This window comes from Phycodurus eques, chromosome 16 (assembly GCF_024500275.1).
Source record: "Phycodurus eques isolate BA_2022a chromosome 16, UOR_Pequ_1.1, whole genome shotgun sequence".
NCBI lineage: Eukaryota > Metazoa > Chordata > Actinopteri > Syngnathiformes > Syngnathidae > Phycodurus > Phycodurus eques.
Window position 1 is genome coordinate 1729219 of NC_084540.1, and position 26103 is coordinate 1755321.

Here is a 26103-nt window from a genome sequence, read left to right on the forward strand (position 1 = left end):
CAAAGGGAGAGAATTGTGGACCGTTAAACTCCACGAGTCTATTTTTAGCTTTGTCGTCACCAGTTTGAACCAGACAAGAAATATGCACGTTGACTATACTTCATTTATTCAATATATTACTTAAAATTAACCAAAACTTACACACACAAAAAAAAAACATTTGACGGTACGAAATGCCAGGTGATTTTAAGAGTTGGAAAAAGGGTATAAAAGTAACACACACAAAGAAAAACACCAAAAACAATACAATGTACTGATGTTTATTTTTCCAAAAGTATTTTGTTACATTTCTGTACAACTTTCCCCCCCCCCCCCCCCCTCAATTGTTTCAGATTTTTCACTGTTATGCGCAAAGAAAGCCTGATATTTGGGAAGAAAAGAGAAGCTTCCTGAACATTTTTCATAATGAGTGACTCTTCCTTCCCGACTTCCAAACTAGAAAAATAATCTTTACATCACCACCCTGTGGGAAACGTGAGGACAACAACATATCCGCCTCATCTCCCCAAGCTTACCCTCCTTTAACGGGACCCAAGAAGACTAAAGTGTGCTTCTTGTTTCCTAAACTCTTTGTGCCTCTTCAAGCTTCAAACCTTCCTCTAACTAAATGGAAACGTTACAACAACAAGACAAAACAAGTCAAAAAGTGAAACGTCGCTCATTTGTGAAGTCCAACGTGAGAAGAGCCAAACATTCTTTGACCATCAGTGCAAATGAGGTAGACGTGACAATCAAAGACGACCGACACTTCCCTTCGTCAGGGCGGGAGGAAGTGGCCTGATGCTTCTGCACTTCTACCCATGCAGACACACACACGCAACAACAACAAAAATCAAGTCAACTTGAACATGGCACCAAAGGATTGTGGGAACGCTCCACATCCTAATACTGACACGATACACGGAATGCTGGGAAATGGACTTCATATGTTGTTCTATCACAGTCAAACTGCACTACGCTTATTCTTCGCTGAGTGGTCAACGTTGGCAGTCACAAAAAAAAAAAAAAAAAAGTTAAACAGCATAAAAAAATGGCATAAAACAAATATGACAGCAGTAGCATCTCTTGGCCTAGTAGGTCACATGACAAATGATCCCTATAATTACAAAGACGCTATTGAGTTAGCATGGCTATGTACATGGCGCGTCGGCGGGGACCCGTGACGTTCACATTGAGATTCTACAAAAAAAGAGAGCACTCCACATTGTTTTGGAGACTCTACGGGGGAAGTCCTCCACGTCTTCTACGACTGTAAACTGACAATAACCCGCCATGTTGCCATGGTAACCACACACCGCCTGAGCAAGCTTCTGTGTCAGGGATGAATGTGCCGTAACGGGTCAAGCTGTAACGTAATGCGTCATGCCGTAATGCAAAGTATCGTAATAGGTCATAATTGAATGCGTCATGACAAAGTGCGCTGTAACGTAACGTCGCAGTTTGTGCCGTGATGTTACAATCCGCTAGAGAATTTGAGACATTGTTAAGTGTTGCAAGATAACGTACAGCACCATAACGTGTCGCAAAGTACCGTAACTAGGTGTGTTGCAACACGTGTCGCTACGAAACAGGTTGTAACGTGTCATAAGGTAACACGCTGTGGCGTGTCGGAAACACGTCCATGACGTGCCGCAATTCTTCGTTCCGTTTAACGTGCCAATCGCTAAGGTGTCGCAATGTGTTGTATAGCATAATGTACTGCAACGTAACATGTTGTAGCGGAACATGTAACATGTCGTAACACGTCTTATAACATGTCGTAACGTAACGTGCCGAAACCAAAGCTGTCGTAACGTGTTGTAGCATAACGCACCACAACATAACACACACGCTGTCGGAACATAATGCGTCATAATGTTGTCTGCTAATTGATCAAACGAGTATGTTATCTCTCCCCCTCGGTAAAAATCTCAAGTTATAAAAATAACTTTTTAAAATCAACAACAAAAAAAATCAATACACAAATGAGTTTAAACTGGACGGTGCAGAGATACAAAGCTAAGCTAGGCCAAGCTAACTACAATTTGGAGCAACTGGGAGTTTTTTTGTGTTTTATTTTAAACAACAGAGAGATATGGCCACTGTGTTTAGCTAGGCTACGCTAATGGCACATTGGAGCATTTGTGAGGCTGTTCAAGCAGAGATAAGCTAACAGATACGGCCTGGATGCTAAGCTAAGCGCACGTCGGAGCGGCTGGGTGAGCACTATGCTAACTTGTGGCATAGCTTGCCGACGTGGTGTTGAAGGGAAGACTTGCACGTAGAGTGGTTTGATTTATATTATCTACACAATCTCTGCTTAACAGTCTCAAAACACATGAAGGAGGAAGAGCCTATTTACAGAGTGAGTGGTTTGAAAAGCACCGCTAGCTAAGAGGAAGCGCCAGGTGACGTCCGAGAGCAAAATCTCAAACTTTATCTTGTGCAACAGAAACTGCAGATGACGTGAATTCTTTCCAAATCAAAGACGTTAAACTCTACAGTCTCAGTGAAATCTTCACGAGTAGGACAGGTGCGAGCCGTTGGAGATGTGAGATGTGACCGACGTGCTCCGACTCAGGCCGCCGTCGCTGCCGCCACCCCCTGGCCCCCCCGAGGCCGTCCTACGCAGAGGCTGGGGGCTGTTCCTGAGGGCCATCAGGCTGGGGCCCCGCACCCCAAGGCCGCCGCTATAGCCTCCCTGAGACGATGAGGACGAGGAGGCCGAGGACGGCGGGGAGGAAGATAGGGAGACGGGGGGAGGTGCGGGAGGGGGAGGCAGCAGGGCCAGGGACTGGGAGGAGGCGTGGGACGACAGGTGGTGGTGGTGGTGGTGGTGCCCCCCCTGGGAATGATGGGAATAGTGGCTGCCACCCCCCACCCAATCCCTGGTACGATCCCTCTCGTCACGGTACAGGTGCGGGGTGCTCTGGTGGTGCTGGTAGTGCTGGGGGAGGTAGTGCGGCTGCTGATGATGGTGGTGTTGGTGGTGGTGGTGCGAGGACGACGCGGAAGAGGAGGAGGACGCCCTGGCGCCCTTCACGGGTTCACCATCCCTGCCGAAGCCATGCGACGACACGACCGACTCGGTCCTGACGAAGCCGCCTCCGCCACCACGCCACGACGGCGCGGTCACAGAGTTCTGCACGCTGTGGCTCCAGTGGCTGCCCGAGCGGGGTACGGGACGCGAGGGCCAGCCCCCCGAGCCCGATGAGGGGCTGGGGGTGGGATAGCCCTGGTTGTAGGCCTCGGCCGGGATGCCGCTCAGCGCCATGTTACTGAAGCCCAGACGCATGCTCTCTGAGTCGAAGGCCTCAATCTCGTGAGCCTGCCGCTCCAGAAGCGTTCGGATACGCTCCGAGCGCTCGTTCTGCAGGGACAGCATCTCTTCCTCGATCTGAAAGTCACAAGGCAGGGCTGTTAGCGATGGAAAAATTGGAGTTTAGTGTTCCCCTCCTATATCCCGGTTCATCCTTCGCACACCACTATATCGCTGATTTTTGATGCTAACACTTTCTGATGCTAACAAGTCAGGTTTTAGAGTTATGACAACATGCCAGGCAGCACTGAGCTCTACTGATAGATATCCGGCATAGTTAATGGCAAGCAGAAGAGGCAGAAAAGGTCATCAGCTAAGCTCCGGTAGTAGTCATTGTTGCCATGGAGCAGAGAGAATATATGACCATACATTTTGTTGTACTCTATGTTTGCATGTGTTGCTAGTGTGTGTGTTCAGGTAGCAGTTGTTTAATCAGAATCAGAATCATCTTTATTTGCCAAGTATGTCAAAAACACACAATGGAATTTGTCTCCGGTAGTTGGATCCGCTCTAGAATGACAACAGACAGTTTAAAGGTTTACGAGTAGCGTAACATCTATGCTATTTTTTTTTTAGCACCTAATGTGTCACACCACTTCTTGATGCAACTGGGGTTTCGTTTTATTGACAATGTCGTGTCAGATAGGAATCATGTAGTGAGGCGCGAGGTGCTTAGCTATCTCTGTGTGCCCTCCATGGGTTCGCTATTCCTGCTGTGGACGTCTGAGGGGCAGTGTGGTGCAATGAGATGCACACTTGCAGTAATAAAGGAAGCAGAAGTCACGATTGAATATTGTTAATAAAACTTGTTTTTTCGCAGTTTCAAGAACACAGTGGGGGGGGGAAAGTATTTAGTCAGCCACCAATTGTGCAAGTTCTCCCACTTAAAAAGATGAGAGAGGTCTGTAATTTTCATCATAGGTATACCTCACCTATGAGAGAAAATGAGAAGAAAGAAAATCCAGAAAATCACTGTCTGATTTTTAAAGACTTTATTAGCAAATTATGGTAGAAAATAAGTATTTGGTCACTAACAAAAGTTCATCTCAATACTTTCTTATATACCCTTTGTTGGCAATGACAGAGATCAAATGTTTTCTGTAAGTCTTCACAAGGTTTTCACACACTGTTGCTGGTATTTTGGCCCAATCCTCCATGCAGATCTCCTCTAGAGCAGTGATGTTTTGGGGCTGTCGCTGGGCAACACAGACTTTCAACTCCCTCCAAAGATTTTCCATGGGGTTGAGATCTGGAGACTGGCTGAGCCACTCCAGGGGCCTCAGGTACAAAGACTTGCGTGGATTTCCTACTGAAACATGGCGTACGCTCAAATCCAGAAAACGTTGTACGCACAAAATTATCCAGATGTATGAATCTGTGCGTACGCATTAATCCAAGCACATTTCCTTTGTACATCCCAATCAACGTAGAATTGAGCGCACGTGTTGGAGTAGCCAACGCCTCCCTGTCCATACCCACATTTAAATATGGAAATCGTATTTGAATGAACCCTACCCCTGAGATCCCGATCTCCAGATGATCAGAAAAAAAGTAAAATGAGCAAGGTAATGAAGAAAAAGAACTTTCCTGAATGTGAAGTTGCTGGAGGTGCGCAAGAAAATCCTCTTTGGCACGCTGTCCTCCGGCGTTAACAACAAGCAAAAGAGGAGCGAATGGGACAGCGCGTGGGCGGCTGTCAATGCTGTGGGGTCAGAACAGCGCGCACACACTGAACTCAAAAAGAAGTGGTCAGACATTAAGGTAGATGTGAAGCGGAGGACAGCTGCCCACCGCCAAAGTGTGGCCAAAACAGGGGGAGGAACCGGCGCAGAAGGCCTCGCCCCGTTCGAGGAGAGATTCGCTGCAATCATAGGTGGCGCTGCTCTCTCACAGGGGGTGGGAGAACATGAGGTTAACTCTGATTACCCTACAAGGTATATACCATGTATTTTTATAACTCACAACAAATGTGTTCACACAGTAACCTACACTCAGCCCTATGACATAAAGGTTCATGAGGAAATGTTGTATGGTATTTGTAACAAATCTTTTCAATTCAAATAGAAGCATGTCAGCAAAGAGGAGAGCAAAAATTTGGACTCCTGTTTGATTATTCAATGTATTATTTTAATCCACATGCAGTCGCAGCCACGCGCTACACTGAAAAAAAGAGTCCTTTGAATTTACTTGATTTAAACATGCACATTGGTTGCACATGATTAAAATCTGTTAAAATAAAAAAATTTTAGGGATAGTTAACTGTTTATTACGTTCACTAGCCCGTGAACTAACGAGCTTCACTCGACCGCGGCGGACATCCAATATGTCAACGCCACGCTCTGTGTGGGTCCCCACAGAGAGTAGGGCAAGGCAATTAATCGAAATTGAATCCTGATTTCGATATTGGCTTCTTACAAATCATAAACATTTTAAAAGAAAAACTATTAATGTGCCACAGCGTCTGTTGTGTATGCAAGTTACCCGTTGTTCTAGCAGTGCGCGGCGTATGGACACCCTCTGCTCCAGCTCCTTGATCTCACGCTCATGCTGCGTGTCAGTGTGCATCTTGATCTTGCTCTGGTAGGCGTTGAGCAGCTCCAGTTCCTGTTGCAGTTGCATGCGTAGCACCTGGTACTCCGCCTCCTGGGTCTCGTCCAGTCGCAGCTGAGGGAGACAAAACGGGACGAGGGGCCTCGTCATGAGAGTTGCAGGTGTGCGGCGGTCACGTGCAGAGGTGTGGAAGGTGCGCGGGGGGGTTCCTTGCCTTACTCACAGCCTGTGTGGAAAGCATGTCGTTGATGGAGTGGTCGTACTGCTCGGCCAGGATGGCCAACTTCCGCGTCTGTTCCTCCTTGACGCGCTTCAGCACGGCCTTGTGGTCTGACTTTGGCGTGCTTTCCAGGAGGTGGTTGCGTAAGGCTTTGTACTGACGTGTCTGGATCTTGCACGTCTCCTGGAACTGTCGCTTGATCTGCAGCTCTTTGGACTGGAACACAAAACCATCAAAGCGTCATGACGACCAGAGGAGGGCAACTCCAAGTCAGACTTCATTTCGTAATTTTACGATCAAAACTGTTAAATGCCTGATTTTTATTTCTTCGTGTGGGGTCTGTAACACAAACAATCTCTTAAGATTAAAAAAACACCCTTGTGTGTGCACCAGGTCCTAAGTTTCATGTAGGTTATGCAAGTAATTGACAAGACAATAAGGTAATAGACAATACTGAGAGTAATTTGGGACCAACAAAATGTGATTGTGAACATGTGTGACACAGTTAACTAACAAGTACAGACAACGAGTACAATTTTGAGAAAATATAAGTTGTGACTGAGCAAGATTGTATGACTTTACTTTTGACTTGCTTAACCCAAATAATAACTTGATTTGCTTGAAACTTGACTCCACTTTATTCTTGCCATGGTAACCTGGGACTTGCTTTAAACTCAAACATTCAGACTTGAGACTTCTTTGTGACTTTCACATATGTGACTTCACCCCAGATAAGCAACTCCAGGCTCAAGGTTTGACTCACCTTGAGGCTTTTTGGCTGCTGCCGCACTTCCATGGTGTGTTTCTGACGCAGTTCTTGCTCCCGCCGTTTGTTGTACTCCATCTGGTTGGTCAGCTCTGTCTGGTGCTGCGTTCGGATCAGCTCGGCACGGGTCCGCTGCACAGAGCCCAGCTGCCTGAACTCCAGTTCCTGAGTGGATTCGTGGTGGCGCAGCAGCATGGCGCACTCCAGATCCTTCTGGGTCTGCTTCTTGTTCAGGTCCTGGTGGGGGGGACAAGGATCAAGTGGCTCAATGAAATGGAGAAGATGGTGCCGGGTTGTGCCTTTGGTACATTTGACACCTGGCCCTTCAGGGAATTACCAGACTTAATTCACTTTTTAATACCACCACTATCATGTTGCAATTGTCCAACCCATCAGTACTATAGGGTTGTACCTCTCTGAGTAGATCCTGTTCCAGATTGTGTCGAGCAAGCAGCATTTTCCTCTTGTACTGTCGGCACTGCAGCTCGTAGTACTGTCTCTGCCTCCTGAGCAGACTGGCCTCCTCCTCTGCCTGCATCTGCTGCAGACACTCCTTCTGCCGGATCAGCCACTCCTGCTTCTCCCGCTTGGGAGTCGACTGGTTCTCGTTCAGCTCCTGTTAGGGTTCCATGGGGACAACGTCAGGTGTCTAAAGCAATGCAGGTGACCCGAGCGAGGGCAATGCTTCTTGCCTCTTTCAGTTGGTCCTTGCGCTGGCGATACTGACGCTTCTGTGACTCCAGTAAGCTGGTCAGTTCTTTCTTCTGCTGGCCCAAAATGTGCTGCTGGAACTTCTTCTCCTCTGTCAGAGCAGCTTTGGTCTGGAGGGGGGAAAAAAGACAAAGACTGTGAGGGTTAGGGTTAGGGTTAGGGTTAGTGGAAGGATTTAGCCTTTGGAAGGCTAAATCCTAACATAGGGCTGAACAAATAATTGATTATTTTTTCAAAGTAATTCAGATTTATATATAAGGTTGTTTTTTTATGATGTTTCCATAATATGTTGGATTGCTGTGTACAGAGAGGAGTTAATTTACAAAAGCAGAGTCAGCATTGACAACTTAGCCAACTGATCGCAATATTTTGGGGGACATTATTTCAAATGATTCAATTACTTGTTTGGTCCGTAAGATGTCAGAACATAGTCAAAAATGTTGATCATTATTTTCCAAAGTAAAAGTTGATGTTTTCATCTCTCTTTTGATTCAACACAAAGATAATTAGTCTGCTTTCATGGAAGATTACAGAAAGCTAGAATATTTACTGTTGGGAGGCTGAAATTTCAAGTGTTTGGACAATTTTAAGTTGCCTCTAAATAATTAATTGGTGATCAAAATAGTTGATTAATTTGATAATCGATTAGTTGACTAGTCGATGAAATGATAGATTTGCACACCTCTAATATTTAGTGTCTTTAACAACATTAGAAAAGAGCATGTTAGACCTGTCAGACGTATGGACCAGCTTAAGATCCTATATATATATAAATGCGGCACGGTGGACAACTGGTTAGAGCGTCAGCCTCACAGTTCTGAGGAGCGGGGTTCAATCCCCGGCCCCGCCTGTGTGGAGTTTGCATGTTCTCCCCGTGCCTGCGTGGGTTTTCTCCGGGCACTCCGGTTTCCTCCCACATCCCAAAAACATGCAGGGTAGGTTGATTGAAGACTCTACATTGCCCGTAGGTGTGAATGCGAGTGCGAATGGTTGTTTGTTTGTATGTGCCCTGCGATTGGCTGGCAACCAGTTCAGGGTGTACCCTGCCTCCTGCCCGATGATAGCCGGGATGGGCTCCAGCACGCCCGCGACCCTAGTGAGGAGAAGCGGCTCAGAAAATGGATGGATGGATGGACGGATATATATGAAGTTGATGTTTCAAAGCACGGTTGGTATATGGAGCAATAAAGCTAGAAGGAAAAAATAAATAAAACTTGATATGTATTATGTCATTTTTTTGCTCTTTGTAGAAGCAAAGCAAAATCTGACAGAATTGTAATCTCTAGAGCGCTCACCTCTTTTTCCAGGATGACCTGGTGCTTTTTGACCAGCTTGTCGGCCTCTGAGGAGAAGCTGTTCCTCTGGTTCTCCAGCTCCTTGTCCAGCTTGAGCTGATGCTCATCCATTTCGGCCTTCAGCTTGTTTTCTAGGCCCATCAGCTGCTTCTGGTGTTGCCGTCGCATGCGCTTGTATCCCGACATCTGCTCCCTCAGCGCCGAGCCCTGCTCGTGCTCCTGGATCTGGCGTGTCACCTGCAGACACGTGGGATGGGGACACGTCGCGGTAATGAGTGCAAGGAAGTAGTGATCCCCAATTTTATTGCAGTACATTGTTTGTGCCCCTGCTATATGACAGATTAAAAAAAAATTTTAACAGTATTCATGGTTCACTTATTGTGGTGGATCCAGTGTATCACAGATTTCTTTTTTTAAATCAGTATAATCCTGAACAAGTCTCAGATAATATTGTTGGTTATTTGACTACAATGTGGCAGCAATGACTTACATAAGAACAAATAGGCTCTTTTCCTTTGCAGAAAAAGAAACCTTACAGAGCAATTTTAACTCACATTTAACTTGCCAAGTTGCTTCGTAATACAGTGAAAATAACAGGCATGCAACTAGGTAACACACAACCCACACAGAGTTTCATGAAATAAATGATACCACCCTAGCCCGACGTATAGAATAGCTAATGCACACACAAAACAATATAGAACTGTTTGGGCCAACAATATGGAAAAAATGCATGTAAAGAGCAATGTTTAACTTGATTTTCTTTAACATGTAGTTAAAAAGAACACTGCAAGGAATTCTGGAAAGCAGTAGCAAGCACCTTGAGGCTTTGCGCTGCCTACAACACCGAGACCGTCACTGTGTGGCACATTGCCCAATGATTTAGCCAGCAAATGGCCCACATTTCATACGTCCACATGGGTCGACTAAACTTTTATGTCACTCAAGCAGAGCACAACCGCCCTTTGAGGACATCTGCTTGTGTAGAGTGTGTGGATGGCAACCTCAAGTGGACAAATAAAAAAACTGCACCTCCCTAGACAATCACATATTGACACTGAATTGCATATATGAAACTTTAGAATTTATATAAATATGCAATAATTAATTCGGTACTTCGTGGATTTCAGGAACGGAACTGCCGCGATAAACAAGGGATTACAGAACTCGCAAGTCAGAATTTCGAGGGTCGCACCGTCAGTGTACTACAGTACTGTGCCACAACATGCCGGCTAGCACTGATCTCTACTGGAAGACAAGCAGGGTAGCAAGAAGAGGAGGCAGCGAAGGTAACCAAATAAGATGCAATAATTTCTTCCTACAGAGCAGCGAGAATATATACCAGTGAGTTTTGTTGTATGCCGTTTGTATGTGTTGCTGCTCTATATGTATTAAAATAGGAGTTGCTTAAAGGTTTACAATCACTGTAATATGTTTGCTAACTTCTGTCTATGGGGTTTCGCATTATATGTTAGCATTAAGCTAGTGGACCTCTGTCAGACAAAATATGGTTTGGTTGAACATTTTTGTGTTTAGCTATAGAATGGGAACTGTGCTAGCCAGAGTGAGAGCAGGCACTAAGGGATACTTTGAAAAATATCTTCAAACAGTTTACGTGTGTTTAAATCAGTTTAAATGTATTTAAAGCTTGTGGGAGGGGTGAAACAAAAAAAAAGGTTTTCTTCACGTGGTCTCGCTATAATGGCAAAGTTTCACCTATTGTGGGTAAGTTAGGAACATATCCCACGTGATAAATGTGGGCTGAATGTAGTGCGGTTTGTTCGCAGGAGAAGAACGCGCACTGGACGTACCAAGGAGGCAGTTCTGATGGTGGCAAAGTGGTCTCGGTTGCGGTAGTAGGCTCTGCGGCGGCCGGCAGAGGGAGCCTGGGGCTCCAGCTCCGGTTGGTAAGGGTCATCGTAGATGTTATCCTGAGCCTGAACAAAATTATAAGAGTTTTCAGACTCGTGGCATGACTTGTGCACAACAAAAATTCAGTTTTTTGAATGGTAAATTGCAGATTTTTCCCCATTGCAAGTGGGTCTGTGAGGAAAGAGATTTCAGACCCTACAAGGCTTACAGCGGGTCGGTGTATGATGGAGCTGTTGGAGGTGACCGTGTGCTCTCCCTCCTGCATCATGGCCATCTCGCCGCTGCTGTCGTCGGAGGCGTCGGCCAGGCTATTGACAGAGCTGCTCTTCGAGCTGGCCGAGATCGACATGCTGGGCACAGACTGAGAGCTCTCCATGCTGTTCACTGTGCCTGTCCGCAACAGGTACTGCTCCACCTCCTGACACATAAGTATGTACACGTGCACGCACGCACGCACGCGCGCGCATGCACACAGACACGCACACACACACACACACACACACACACACAGCGCATTAACTCTGCTGCGCACCAAGGCCATAGCAGTCCAATTTTTTTCCTCTCTGATTCATTCAATTTTCCTCATTTCTCATTTCCTTTGACATTCTGCTTTAATTTAATAACACATTCACTAGCAGCTGTTTTTAAACCATACTGCCGGCCAGTTCAGAGCATTTTGACTTTTGCGGCCTTCCGTCCATTACTAAGCAGCCTGTTGGCCCAACTATGTACATCCCTCCAGTCTTCCCTCCCTCGCTACCTCCCCACTCACCTCCTCGTCCTCTCCACCCTCCGACACAGGGCCATTCTGCTGAGTCTCTTGGAAGAGAATCTTCTTCATCTTGCGGTACTGCAGGTTGTCCAGCTCTCGCACAGCATCCTTGGTGCGGGCAATCAAGTCCATGACCACCGTCAACGGACGCTCACGGCATAAGAAGCGATGCTGGACACGCAGCACGAAGGAGTTCAAGCTCGTGTATAATGAGGACAGACATGTTGCAATAAATGCACCCAAAACAAATTAAATCATCCCTCACTATCACGGTCCCACTAGAATACAGATTTTTAAAGGGAAGATGAGAAGGATCGGCTGAAATATACATGTCATGAACAAAAAAAATTTCCTTTATTTTGACGTGTAAAATAACAGCCATCAAACAGAATTACACTGAATTGGTTAGATGTTTGGCACTTTTTTCGCTTTCAAATCTGCCGCCCTAAACGACGACGTTGCCCCTTCAGGTTTGACGCATGATGTCAGCGGAAGACAGGAAGTTACTTTGTTTACTAGCTCATGCAGTAGTAGTCGTAGTCCAGAAAGGTTACGATGCCGAAACACTGTGTGGCTGCAGGATGTTCCAAAATTCTAAGTTAATGATTATTTGCTAAAAACAATAAAGTTTATCAGTTTGAACATTAAATATCTTGTCTTTGTAGTGTATTCAATTAAATATACGTTGAACATGAGCTGCAAATCATTGTATTAAGTTTTTATTTGTTTAACACAGCATCCCAACTTCATTGGAATTGGGGTTGTATTATACACTAGAACACAGGCGCTAGCTGTGCACACGCGTGTTTTCATAGCAAACGAAGACTCGATTCCAAGTGGCATTGGTTCACAGTTCGTACACGAGCTCTTCGCCATCAGACTTCAACTGGATCTTCATGATTCTCATCCATCTTGTATGACTCAAACCGGTAGGGACATAACACATCATCATCATCATTACTGTCAGTACCGGGTTCTGTTTCAATTTCAACGGAATTATCGCTGATTTCGTCGCTGAAGTCACTGACACAGTCTTCCTCGCGTTCGTCCATACTTATTTACAAGTGACGGCCACACCTCCATCTAGCGAAAGCATTCAAACGCTGACGTTACAACATGACAGCTGCATTTGGAGGCTATATATTACTGCGTTTTTTTAGGAAGCCATCTCATCTTCACTTTAAATATAAACTTATATGGTAAAATATATAGATACAATGCAGTTAAAGGTTTTGTTTGAGTAAGTTTAAAATCTGTTTGAATCATCTGGGAGGGCTATTTTAAGACAAATGTTTTATTTGTTATTCCATTAGTACATATTTCTATGTTTACATTGTGTTTAAAGTGTTTTCATAAAGTTTAAATGTTTAACGTGTGAGGGGAATTTTACGGCAAACTACGATGTTTTTTTTTTTTGTTTTTTTTATATAAATATGGTCTCCATATAGTAGATTTTCCACATATCGCAAGAGGGTCTGCAACGTAACTCCTGCAATAGACTTAAAGTGGTACAGTAATTCCCCACTGGTTCAGACTATTACTGGCTACTGGCAGATTTCACATTTTAACATATCCAATTTTTCTATGATGCATACCATGTACTGTTTTGATTGAATTTTATTATTCTTAAGAGCTGCCAGTACTCTGCTTTTCTGTGCAGTACACTAACAAATCCTCAACGTCATTGTAGTGCACAGCAGATTTATCATCTTCATCAAGTTTAATTTCTTCACTGCTGCAGTACGTAAATTTATTTGTGTGTTCAGAGTGTAGGAGGGCAATTTTGGTCTTAAATAATGGAAAGGGGTGGCGTCCATTATTCGCGGATTCACACTTTTCATTGTGGGGGTTCGGAATATAAACCAGCAAAAGATGAGGGATTACAATAATAGGGGAATGTTTAGTAGGGCTCCCCTTAGAGGTGTGCCGTGTGCTTTGAATCCACTGTGGTAAATACAAATGTAAAGTAATTTGCATGTTGAAGAAGATGCTTGTGACTGGGTCAGACTGAGATGAATTACATTATATTTCACGGCTTGTTTTGAAGCTGTTATGATGATTAATTATTATACTTTTTACAAAGAGTAGATTTGCCTGCTTTGAAATCTTAAATGGGCGACGATGTTGTTCTCACATTGAGCAGCACATCAGACGTGGGCCGGTCCTGGGGTATCTTCTGCAGACACGAGTCCACAAAGTTGCGGAAGGAATCGGACCTGACAGAGAGAGTTGTGAGATCAGTTTATTAGTGTCAGGATGTGAGGAGAAGAAACAAGATGTCTCACCAGTGACTGGACTGCAGGATGGGGCTTTCATTCTGAGCAATGTGGTATAAGGCACTCATGGCGTTCATGTTGAACAGGGGGGGCTTCCTCTCCGCTGTGACAACACAATTTCACGCATTTTTAGGCCCATTTGGTCATTAATCATTTAGTACCACTAATTAATTCCATCTAACTATAACACTTTACATTCAAACATAAATGCAACACAAACTCAAACTGTATTTTAGTTGCCTTTCTGGTAAATATACTACAAAAATAGCAAACTGAACCGGTCTTGGCCACAAGTAAAAAAAATACATTACGAGAAACTTGACAACTTACAATTGGGTATAGGCATGGAATAATCAGGGAAATGTTGAAAATTGGGAAAAAAAAAAAACATTTGGAAAATTTATAACCCCACCACAAGTTGACGTTTTCTTGTGACCACCCCCATTCTTGACAGAAATAATGAAAAGTAGTAAAAGCTCCTTTGCTTCGTGTGTGTGTGTGTGTATGTATATATATATATATATATATATAAATAAATATGAAATTAAAACTTTTTAAACTGTTATAAATTGGAGGCGTGTGAGGAAAACACGTGTAAAGCGGTCTTTGTGCATCAGTGCCAAAATTGTTTATCTGGAAATGATCAAAAGGACAAGTGAATATGGACAATCAAGAAGGGATTGCTGGATTACCTTCAAACTTTCTCTTTGTTCAAAAGCAGGGGAAAAATGAAATAAATCATAAAACCAAAGGACGACTATGGAAACTACTGTTTTAAAATGATTGTATGGAAATGTCTTTTTCTGAAAAAGAAAAAAATAAGTCTACTCAAGTGCATCTCAATTCAAGTGTGTCAAACACGAAATATTAAATAGGGACACAAGAGTTTGCTTGACTTTCATATTTTCCAGTATTCGCTTGAGAACATCTCTCGTAACACAAACAAGAAATAGATGTCCGTGCACTTGCCTAAACAAGTCACAGCTCACATAGTGTTTATGTAGCCAACATTTTGGCAGCTGTAGCTTATATAAATTGTAAGTTTGCTAACATGAATTTTTTTTTTGGGCCATGTTGCGAGCGCATCTCATACCGAGCTCAATGCAGGTGATGCCTAGCGACCACACATCTACTTTGCCGTCATACTGCCCCTCGTCCATGGCCAGGATCACCTCAGGAGCCATCCTGCACCAGGGCGGGAGAATGTTTGTGTTAAAAAAAACAATGAAGATGAGCAGAGTGGCTGTTAAAAAGAAAGGACCCACCAGTAGGGTGTCCCCACAAATGAGTTGGCCGGGGCCACGATGGAAGCGGAGCCGAAGTCGCCCAGTTTGACTTGACCGGGCTCAGTCAGCAGGATGTTGCCTGCCTTCACGTCCCTGTGGACAGCAACAGAGATAAGGGACTCCAATCACATGACTTGGCTTAACCCTTCCATACAGTACACTTTTCATGCACACGTAGTATGTTGTTAGTAAGGCCCAGAATACCCTCATAATAATTGTTTATTACAAATGATCTCAACTCCTCCAGGCCACTTTGCCGATGGTCCTCGCTCAGCTCAGCTCCCCCGACCATTTGTCCAGTCATAGGGCAGCATCGTAGGCAGGCCACAAGCTCAGACAGTTTTGAGGCTGTTGCAAGAGTGCTGCCTATATCTAGGCGCAATAGCAACAAGCGGCGACAGCCGAACAGCGGCAAAATTCCCAGCCTCAGAATCGGTGTCGCTGCAAACCTGCTGCCGAGAGGGCGCAACCGGGGCCAACAATCTCCTCAAAAGGATGTCCCGCTGCCGCTTTAAACAGTCCACAAGCCCGCACGAGGGACAACAAACACTAAATGACAAAAAGAATGACCAAAAAACAATAAACAGTGGAGCTCTTGAAGACGGATGATGTATGTATATGCCCTTTTACCCTTTCACCATTTCATGATCTCCCCCCCCCCCCCCAATGACCCTTCAAAGTCAAACAGGTGTTCCTGTGGGAACCTGCGCACTGTGGTGAGAACAGAGACAGTTCTCAGGACTTTCAGCTCCTCCTTGAACACAGTTGTTACCACTGTCCCATAAAACATACACACTAATGATTGATGTATAGTTCCAAGTCACCAAATTACAGGGTGAAAGAAGGACATTTAGGTTATTTTTATCGCTGTCATGTCAAAATGGGTCAAATTTGACCCCAAAGGAATGTACAGGGTTGAACTGCCAATCTTTGGACTTGGAATTGCTTGGCAAAAACTTATACAAGTATGCTGTGCTGCAGAGTCAAGAGGCCACCTCATGAATCAAGTTTTTTGGAGTGAGAGCCGAAGATTATTAAATTATGTTTTTGATAAACACAGGGAAAGGAGAATGGCAAAATGAAAGGTTTGCAACTCAAATAAAGACAACAACTACATATAACTTCATGCGTCACTGTAAAAACCCACGTAACCGACGTTAACTTCACCATTTAGCTGACCGATTGCTGGCCAAATATCAATAAAGCTTCATGTTGGTTATGAGTTTATTTGATAAAACAAAGCAATAGACAATATGGAGACTGGTTTGAGACCATTGAAAATGTGATTGTGTTAGTACAACTACTGAGTGTGCCAATATACTTACTGTATGTTGTGTTTTCTCCACAGTCTCTTGGGACTTTCTTGAAAGTTGACTTACTCAAGACCATGTGATTTATTCCCACCTCCAGATTGCAAATCAATCATCAATAATCAATAAGACATCACCTGTGGATCATGTTGTGAGAGTGAAGGTATGCCAGACCCTTCAGTGCACCATGGGTAATAGCAGCAATCTCCACCTCCTGGAGAGGCTTTTTGTGAACTGCAAACAACAACAAGAGTGTGGGATGTAAACAAAAAGACTTGGACAGCTGCCACCAGGACAGGACGACCTCCGGGGCTAGACTCACCTTCAAGGAGGTCGGAGGCGGAGCCGAGGCAGTACTCCATCACCAGCTGCACATACAGGAGATGTGGTTTTAAAAATACATCTCTACTACAATGGGCAGGGCCACATTTTTTTTACAAAAATCCAGAGTTCCGATTTTGATTGATTTTACCCTTTTGCTTGTTGAAAAATTAAATGACAATGAATTATTCTAAACAGGTTTTGCTTTTTACACTTCCTGGGATTTGCTTAATTTCTCCTGATACAAAACAAGCTTTTAAACATTTACTTGCCCTGCATTAACATACACCGAAATAATAGAAATAAATGTTTTCGTTACAGATATGATTTAAAAAAATTTTTTAAAAAAAACCTTCCTCTTGGACAAAATGTCCCTTTAGGCAAAATGTACATAAATGCAATCCGCAACAATTGAACATAAATGAGCTGTCAAACTGCATGGCTCGGCTGGTCTATACATCTACCGCCAACTCTCTCACACTAGTTTCTCACATAGGACATGGATGCAGGGGAGGCAAGGTGACCAAGCAAAATATTTGGTGCTTGAAAGCACATATTTCGGGTGTAAAGTTTCCAACCTGTGAATAAATGCAGGGCTCGAGACTGCAACCGAAATGGTCGCATAAGCGACCCTTTTTTCAGTGTCTGCAAGTAAATATTTCACATGGTCGCACTTTCGCAAGTGCATGTTTTAATGCTGCATTAAAACAGTCTCACTAAGACATGGTGGTTGGATGTCACCGTCTTCTTCACTGCTTTAGTCAATCTCCACCTGCACGCTATCCTTCCTGAAGAGAGGGCACCGTCTCGTTATTATGAACGGCCAACAGGCGTGCGCCCGCCACGTAGCGGAGCGGTCGCAAGTTGGCCGGCTAAAGTTGTGAGTGTGCGCAGTCCATGTTAACAGGGGCACACTTTCAACTACCGAAGCCACGCAAAAAAATATATAAAAAAAAGAATAAGGTCCAGACAAATGAATTCCACTGAACTGATAACAATTTATTAATTACCCAGCCGTACTACAAACTAGTGAACAGCATAGAAAGAGGACGTACCCATGCTGTGTGCTCCTTCAGGTAACATCCCCGATACTCGATGGTGTTGGGATGACGAAGTTTCTGCAGGAACTTCACCTCTTTAATGATGTCCTGCCACTTCTGCACGTCAACACGACACAAAAAGTTGGTCAAGCCTCTGTTACGTAGGACACATTCTTGCTGTCGTGTTCAGTCACCTCATTCGTCTGCTTGCCGCTGTACGACATCTTCTTGATGGCCACCACCTCATTGTTGCGCACGTCTCGGGCCTGAAAGGTGTGTCAGAGGACAGTGACAGTTAGGCTTAGGCGCCGGAACTCCAAACTGCTAAGGTACCAGTTCTTACACGAGATACCCATCCATTCAAATAACACCACAGATTTTGGTTACGCCTCAAAATTTGCCCTCCGATTGGCCTAAACTGCTGCATGTGAACTGGGGGGCAGCTATAAATAAGCTTGAAAAAATAAAACTATAGGAACCATCTTTGATATTAACCTTAAGGTCTCATATTTTGTCTATTTAGGCCTTCATAGAGTGACTCGCCATCATGGACTTAGTATAAAAGTGTTAATTTAATTTCTTTTTTAAAAACACATTTTGTCATAGAGTGTCCAGAAAAGGCCCCTCTGACAGCTATTTCGGCTTGACCCAGTTTTGTTTCCGCCTCGTCCATATTTCGCTAAGACCCCCAAACCCTCAGCTCATTTTCCTCTGATTGTTTGCTTCAATGTAAAAGACCCACTTGTGAGAGCACACGTGTTTGTTACGTTGACAGCGCTGCCTCGGGAGCGGAAAGGGAAGGCGGAGATCTTCGCTAGTGACATAGATAAGCTCGAAAAATTTGAATGCCCTGATTTCAGGCCTCTCGGCAGAAAAACATCTAACTCGGAAATGCGTGGACGATTTTAATTCATATTTCACGTTTACTGAGGCCCCATAGAGACAATATTACATCCCAAATACTACAGAAAGTTAGCTTGGCAAATTATGTCCCCTGTAAATCACAGAAGTCTGTGTAGTTAAACACTGAAGTTAATCAATTATAACTTAGGTCATTGTGGCCCTGTTAAATGTTAGTTGAACATTGGCTTGGCAATTTCATTTAACCCTCCAATTGCAAACTTGGTAATTTTACTTGGCAATAAAAACTTGTGATTTATAGCATCTGTCGAGCTTATTTTAACAATCGATTAATCTGTCGACTATTTTTTCAATTACCGTAATCGATGATACAGATTTTGATTCAGGTACTAGTTCGGTCCGTAACATGTCAGAAAATAGCAAAAATGTTGATCATTGTTTTCCGAAGTTAAAGCAGATGTTTGTAAATGTCTTACTTTGATTCAACATAAAAATACTCATTCTGCTTGGATGGAGGACAACACAAATGTGAAAATATTTGCTGTTGTGGGTCTGAAATGCTGAGGATTTGGGAAATTTTAAGTTAAACAAATCTCTAAACGATTATCCAAAAAAGTTTGATGATTGTCGATTAATCGATTAATAACTCTTGTACCGCTAGAAGCCCCCTATTTTTTTTCTTTGGTAGTTTTTCTTGGCAATAACATTTTTTGAATTTCAGTAGAGTGGAACCTCGATTTAATAGACTAATAGGGGCAGAGGTTTGTCGGTTACAGACGATTGTTATATTGAATCACTTCTTTTTTTATCCACCCATATTACTGTACAGTGCAAAATTATTGTTTTGTACTTTTTTCATGGCCTAAAATGCCCAACACAGTACAAAGTTATTGTGAATAAAGCTTGAAACGTTTTTGAAAGTTTAAAATGTTATCTTTTTATTTAATTGGAGTTTGAGGTTTTCTGTGTCCACATGGCGAGAGGACTACTCACAAAGTAGACGGCTCCAAAGCTGCCATGGCCGATCTCCCTGAGGTCCGCAAAGAGTTTCTCAGGGTCATCCCTGCAGAAGAGGTCCGCCACGTCCGGGTCCTTCAGATTGCCCGCCCGTACACTCGAGGGCATGGCCAGGGCCTGGTGGACAGGGGCGACATGATTCAAAAGCACCATCAGGAGCAGGCTTACACGTGAATAGAAAATCACTAGATCATAAATTGGAGCATCATCATCATCGCAAGCATCCTGAGAATCCAAACATGAACTCTCAGGATGCTCTCCCAAATAGCTGGGACGTAAAAGTCGGTGGAGGAGGAAGACTGGATCGGCATCAAGAGCAGCGTGGGAGCAACAAAATGGAAGCTGATGTTATTCCACCTTCAAACGAGACAGTCTAATGACAGTGAACCCTCATTTATCACAGGGGATATATGTTCTTATCTAGACCTACCAGCCAACGTTGAAGATCCACAACATCGTTATTGTTTCACCCCTTACACAGGCTTTAAACACACCTTAAGTTATTAACAGCCACATTTTACCTATTTTCATTATGAATCACACAGTTCTCCAAATAGAGTCAAAGTGTGCTTGCTTCGAGCTGTTTATTTGTCACTCCCAATTGAAGTCTACTGTAAGAGACACATACAACAATACAGAATTAAACATTGTATATTTAAATCAGAAAATGTTCAACTATTTCTCATCTCATGAAAGTCTGCTAGGTTGATGCTAACATGCAGTACAAAATGCCATATGCTATTCCATGCTATGCTAGTCTATATTCTACGAAACTTTTCCAAAAAAACTTGAATATCATTGAAAGTTTTTTTTTTATTTCGATATTTCCATTCAAAAAGTTAAACTTCCATACATTATAGATTCAGGGCCCACAAATTAAACAATTTCAAGTATTTATTTGTACATAATTTTGACTCATAATACCTACAAAATCAGGAATTCAAAACATTTGAATACTGTGAAGAAATCCCCATTTACTTCTCAGTTTTTGTAGGAAAAAAAAAGGAAAGAAATTAGGGTCACATTAAATCAATCAAAATATGGTACTTTCAAAACAATTTGTTCATCTTCAATACTTGGTTGGGAATCCCGTTGCTTGAATCACTGCCTCGATCCACCGTGACATTGAGGCAATCAGCCTGTGGCACTGCCTGGGAGTTATGGGCGCCCAGATGCTTGCTGTCAGTTCTTCTTTGTTTTTGGGTCCGGTGCCCCACATTTTCCTCTTGATAATACCCCATCGATTCTCAATGGGGTTTCGATACCAGCGAGTTGGCTGGCCAGTCGAGCACTGTGATGGCACGGGCATCAAATAAGGTTTTGGTGCTTCTCGCGGTCTGGGCAGGGGCCAGGTCCTGCTGGAAGATGAAATCTGCATCTCCGTACAGATGCTCAGCAGAAGGAATCATGAAGTCCTCGAAAACATTCTGGTAGACTGTTGCGGTGACCTTGGATTAAGAATGCAGCGTTGACCAACACCTGCACTCGACATTGTACCCCAAATCATGACTGACTGTGGATATTTCACACTGGACCTCAAGCAGGTCGGGTGCTGTTCTTCACCAGTCTTCCTCCAAACCCTTGGACTTTGATTCCCAAATGAATGGCGCACTTTACTTTCATCGGAATAGAGGACCTCGGACCACTGTCCAAAATTCCAGACGCTTCCAACGTTGGCTCAGGCTCAGAAGCGGCTTGACCCGAGGAACCCGACGGTTGTAGCCCATCTTCCGGATGCATATGAATGTGGTGGTTTTTGAAGCTGCGACTCCCGCTTCAGTCCACTTTTTCTGGATCTCTCCTCTCTTCTTGAATCTTCTCCGTTTGATAATCCGCTGAAGACCACAGTCATCTCTTTTGCTGATCCATCTTCTGCCAGATTTTGTCCTTCCATTGATATGCTTGGACACATCACTCTGCGAACAGCCAGCCTCCTTAGCAATGAACTTTTGTGGCTTACCCATCCTATGGAGGGTATCAACGATGGTCTTCTGGCCCGTTGTCGAGTCTGCAGTCTTCCCCGTATTGAACCCAACTGAGACAATTGAACCAAACTGAAGCAATTTAATGACACCTGGGGAAACCTGTGCAGGTGCTTTGAGTTTAGGAGGTGATTAGTCTGTGACATTCTGTTTAAAACATTTATGGCCTGCAAAATTTGGGCTGATTTATTCACAGTATTCAAATTTTTTGAATCCCTGATTTTTATGAGCTGGAATCCCAAATTATGTAAAAATAAAATAAATACCTGAAATTGTTTAAACTCTGGGCCCTGAATCTATAATAGTTTCACTTTTTGAATGGAATTATGGAAAACAATTCACTTTTTCATAATATTAATTTTTTTTGGAAGGGGTCTCTATATAGCGGGATAGGGTTCATTGTAGGTAAATGCGCAGCCCCACTTTTTGCCTGTACAATTAATCCAAATTTTACATTGGGGACAGTTTGACCCTTGAACAGATTATTTGCCAAATTGTCTTGGAGCATAGTCATCGTCGTCATCGTCACGGCTGTTAAGAAGTGTGTGAAGGTGTGGTTCAAAAGCAGGTTGCTGTGTTTGTGACAGGCAACAAAAGCAGCAGCAGGCGCGAGTGATTCAGTCAGTGTACAAAAACAGCCTGTGGGCCCACTCTTGCGTCCACCCCCATTGCGCGCATTCTTTCAAAATGCAGTCAACCAATTTCCATTTATACATTTCCGTGGCCTTCAGCAGGCGTGGGAAGGAAGGAATCTGTCAGAAGAACCTGACAAACAACACACCATAGCAGGAAAACAAGCAGTCATGTAAAATGAATGAAAGAGAACCATGTTGCTTGACTAAAAGAAGGAAGTCAAAGACGCACCATTTGTCTTTTTTTAGCCACAAAGCGTGCCATGACACACATGCTTAGTCAGCGGTGCCTAAAGAGCATCATCACGTGACTCCACAACACATTTGGATCATACAAGCTGACACAGCAGCTGCGTGCTATTCAAAAGATGCAAAAACAGCCACAATTGGGAGGAAAATAAATATTGTATGAGGCTTGAATGACAGTTCCTGCTTGCCAATCGGTCAACAATTTAGAAGCTGTGCGTTTCGAAGAAGCTTATGTTATAATAAGCACATCTCCAAACACATTCGACCATCAGGCCAAACCACAGTCAAGTCACTGATGGCAGAATACACATATAGCCACTAGTGATGTACCGAAAGTGAAAACCGAAAATGGGGGCAACCAAGGTCAGAAAATAATTATTTTACCAATTATTAGTAAAATTGCATTTATGGCTATCACTGTGTACTAACCTCATTCAAAATACTATCATAATATTTTTTCCCAATATCAACATATCAAATGTTCCCTGTTACTCTTAATCTTTCATTTATTTTCTGTCAAAATTTGAACATGACATGGAAAATTATACAACTGTGTAACTGACAAATAAAGTATGGCTATAGTTATAAACATGTATAATCTGACCACGCAAAAACGTTCACATTTTCCAATTCCAATTTATGCCCAAGGAGCTGGTAACGAGGGTCCATGAATTGAATCTTTAACTGAATCCCTTATTTTCAACTGTGCCTACAGGTGGCAAATCCTTTTGCGATACAATATGTTTGTTGTTTTTCAGACAGGAGGTGCACAATGACATCGTTGACAAGACAGGCCCGAAATGTTTGGCCGTGTGGAGTTATTTTATATGTTGACAGACTGTCATAGCTGCTAAACAACAAGATGGAGACAGCCAAAGCGCATGCCACCTTGTCGTTGGTGGCACCTCCGACCATTACCCAGAGAAGCGCGCACTGGCAGCGGTTCTTGATTGCACCATTACAGCATTGTGTTTCGGCCATTTTGCTTCGCCCACATAAGTCTTTCGGACGAAAATGTCACCAATAAATATAAATATCACCGTCCATATAGACAAAACAATGGACTGGTCAATGTTAGGGAAAATGTTTACAAATAATGGACGTTTGCAAGACAACGTCCGGCCACATGTAGATACACGATGAAGTGACTGGCCATTGACTGGTCACCAGTCAATATCAGGCTGCCAAAAAGACAACAATGGAGTGGACCCCAGTCACTATCAAGGGCAAACGTAATCAAAAAACGGTCATCAACCAAGGTCAGGATAGATACAGACAAACAATGGACTAGACGCCTGTCATTGTCAGGGCACAGGCAAACAATAGACCAGACTCCAGTCAATATCCTGGGGACATGGAGACAAAGATGGACTGGTCAATCCTAGAAAACATAGACAGCTGAATGGTCGCCAGACAATATCAGGACACATGTTGACAAACGCACATCCCTACTCACATTCCCACATTCAATTAAACTAACATGCTAACATGTTTTTTGCAATGAGAAATGAAAACGAGTACGTGGACAACATGCTCACTTCACACAGGGCGGCCGGAAGCCAGATTCAAACCCAGAAACTCCGAACTGCAAGGCAACCGTTGCGTTCAAATGACGCCAACCTCGCCTGAGATATGTGACGTGTGCAAAGCGGACTCGCTTATTTAGCATGACAGCTCGTGTTAAAACAAGAAATGTTCACGCAGCCAGGCGAGTAGAGAACAGAACACAAACAGACGATTGTTCCCAGTCAGGCGGAGCTACTTTGTCCTATTTTGCATTCCGCTTTGTGCACTGTCCAAAAGTGGGTCAGCCGCCGGAAGACGTACTGATGAACGCGTGACTAGCGACCGGTTTAACGTCAATGTCACCAACACGGCCTGTTTTGAACCATTTTAACTGGGTTTCGAGACGACAGTTGAACGGGCTGACATGTTTTTACTCACCGCAGCTTATTGAGGTTCCGATGTGGAACGAAAAACAAGCGCTAGCAGGCGAGCTAACGAGCTGGTGTCCTCATAGCGGCAGCGGCGGCACAGCCACACGACGTTTGCTCATCTCCCCATTCCAGTCTTCTCTCAAGCACCGAAAAATAACTAGAAAAAAAATAAATAACTCAATCTTATTCCAGCTTCCGTGCCTGCTAGTGCTCGCATCCGCTATACGTTAGCTTAGCCTGGCTAGCTCGGAAGCTAACGTTAGCTAGCTTGGTCAACCGGGTGTGGCGGCTGTTTGTCCACGAAGCTCCACTTACGGTCCACAATGTCCAGCCACGAGTAAAAGTTCACAGAACGATTGTTTAAAAGCTCGTTTTTAAAATATTTGCCCCATCTTTGTCTCGATCTTTTTCATCCACCGTTTTTGTTCAAGATGGCACAGACAGATGGAGGCGGGGCTTCGAGTGCAGGCCCGGAAACCCTTTTTGTTCTACCTCCCGTCAGGATTTCGCTTCAAAAATAAAACCTCTTCTAACGCTAAAAAAACAAAAATGAACTCAAGACAATTCAGACATTCAGGCTCGTTTGTTAACAATTCTATCAACAAACCTAAAAAAAAAAAAAAATTTTTTTTTAGGTTTGTTTTTTTAGGCATTTTTCATTTCATCATTGTAACATCATTTCAAAGCTTAGTTTTGAAAACTTAAAAATATAAAAAAAATTGCTTGCATGATGTACAATGTTTTAGACTGACGAGCACCACACCACCACAACCACTAAAATACTTCATTGCACAGAAGAGAACTAATGTTTCCAAAACACGAAACACCAAAGCCACCTCAAAGGTGATTGTGAACTACCTTTTAGGCAGATCGTATTTGGACCCAATGTCCTGGTAGTAAGGTCTGGAATAGCCTACCACTCTCAGTCAGAGAATCTCCCAGCTTCATGACATTTAAGAAGCATCTGAAAATGTGGATGAGGAACAACCAGCACTTTAAAAGCACTTTAAAATGCAGTAGGCCGATGCACTTTTTTATTTTATAAAATACGACAACATGCAATATTCTTTAGTACTTTTAAAAGTTCCTGATACACAGTAGCATTTTATTTAATATTTATAACTAGAGAAGCGGCTCGGAAAATGAATGGATGGATGGAACTAGTCGTACTTTTTAGTGATATAATGCAGCCCTGGGGGGGCACAAGCCAGTGAAAACTGGAGGCCGGTCCCAAGCCCGGATAAATGCAAAGCGGGTTCTTCGGCAGGAAGCACAGAGCATAGAACTGAATGTGGGGACTTTGAATGCTGGGACTATGACAGGAAAATCTCGGGAGTTGGTTGACATGATGATTATATTGTGTGTCCAGGAGAGCAGGTGGAAAGGCAGTAAGCCTAGAAGTTTAGGCGCAGGGTTTAAATTATTTTACCGTGGTGCAGATGGGAAGAGAAATGAAGTCGGGGTTATTTTAAAAGAAGACTTAGCTAAGAATGTCTCGGAGGTGAAAAGAGTATCAGATCGAGTGATGAGGCTGAAACTTGAAATTGAGGGTGTTATGTATAATGGGATTAGTGGCTATGCCCCACAGGTAGGATGTGACCTAGAGGTTAAGGAGAAATTCTGGACGGAGCTGGACCAAGTAGTTCTGAGCATCCCAGACAGAGAAGAGTCGTGATTGGTGCAGATTGTAATGGACATGTTGGTGAAG

The 26103-nt window shown here is 43.6% G+C and overlaps 1 protein-coding gene across 7 annotated transcripts; it reads right to left on the minus strand.

Moving 5' to 3' along the window:
• Positions 1-323: 323 nt before the first annotated feature.
• On the minus strand, positions 324-24851 carry taok2a (TAO kinase 2a). 7 transcript variants are annotated; one of them, XM_061699995.1, is made up of 21 exons: positions 24711-24851; positions 24403-24552; positions 19572-19712; positions 17912-17983; positions 17733-17834; positions 16679-16724; positions 16494-16590; positions 15026-15139; positions 14854-14945; positions 13770-13863; positions 13619-13700; positions 11485-11655; positions 10921-11130; positions 10652-10777; positions 8841-9077; positions 7527-7655; positions 7247-7450; positions 6832-7071; positions 6063-6284; positions 5780-5962; positions 324-3376 (listed from the first exon to the last, which is right to left on the minus strand). In XM_061699995.1, exons 3-21 carry the CDS (start codon positions 19701-19703, stop codon positions 2498-2500), a joined length of 3432 nt encoding a protein of 1143 aa, XP_061555979.1. In that variant the 5' UTR covers positions 19704-19712; positions 24403-24552; positions 24711-24851; the 3' UTR covers positions 324-2497. The 7 variants fall into 7 exon arrangements, with proteins under 7 accessions (XP_061555979.1, XP_061555980.1, XP_061555981.1 ...); XM_061699996.1 differs by having other exon boundaries at positions 10921-11127; positions 24403-24851; XM_061699997.1 differs by having other exon boundaries at positions 6072-6284; positions 24403-24851.
• Positions 24852-26103: the final 1252 nt, after the last annotated feature.

What these genes read in the sequence shown, in the direction of transcription:
- taok2a (XM_061699995.1), bottom strand. Translation starts at nt 19,703, where the DNA reads ATGCCCTCGAGTGTACGGGCGGGCAATCTGAAGGACCCGGACGTGGCG. An exon ending in GCGGCAAGCAGACGAATGAG is followed by an intron (nt 17,835 to 17,911) that starts GTGACTGAACAC and finishes GTTGACGTGCAG; the next exon opens with AAGTGGCAGGACATCATTAA. An exon ending in CGCCTCCGACCTCCTTGAAG is followed by an intron (nt 16,591 to 16,678) that starts GTGAGTCTAGCC and finishes TGTTGTTTGCAG; the next exon opens with TTCACAAAAAGCCTCTCCAG.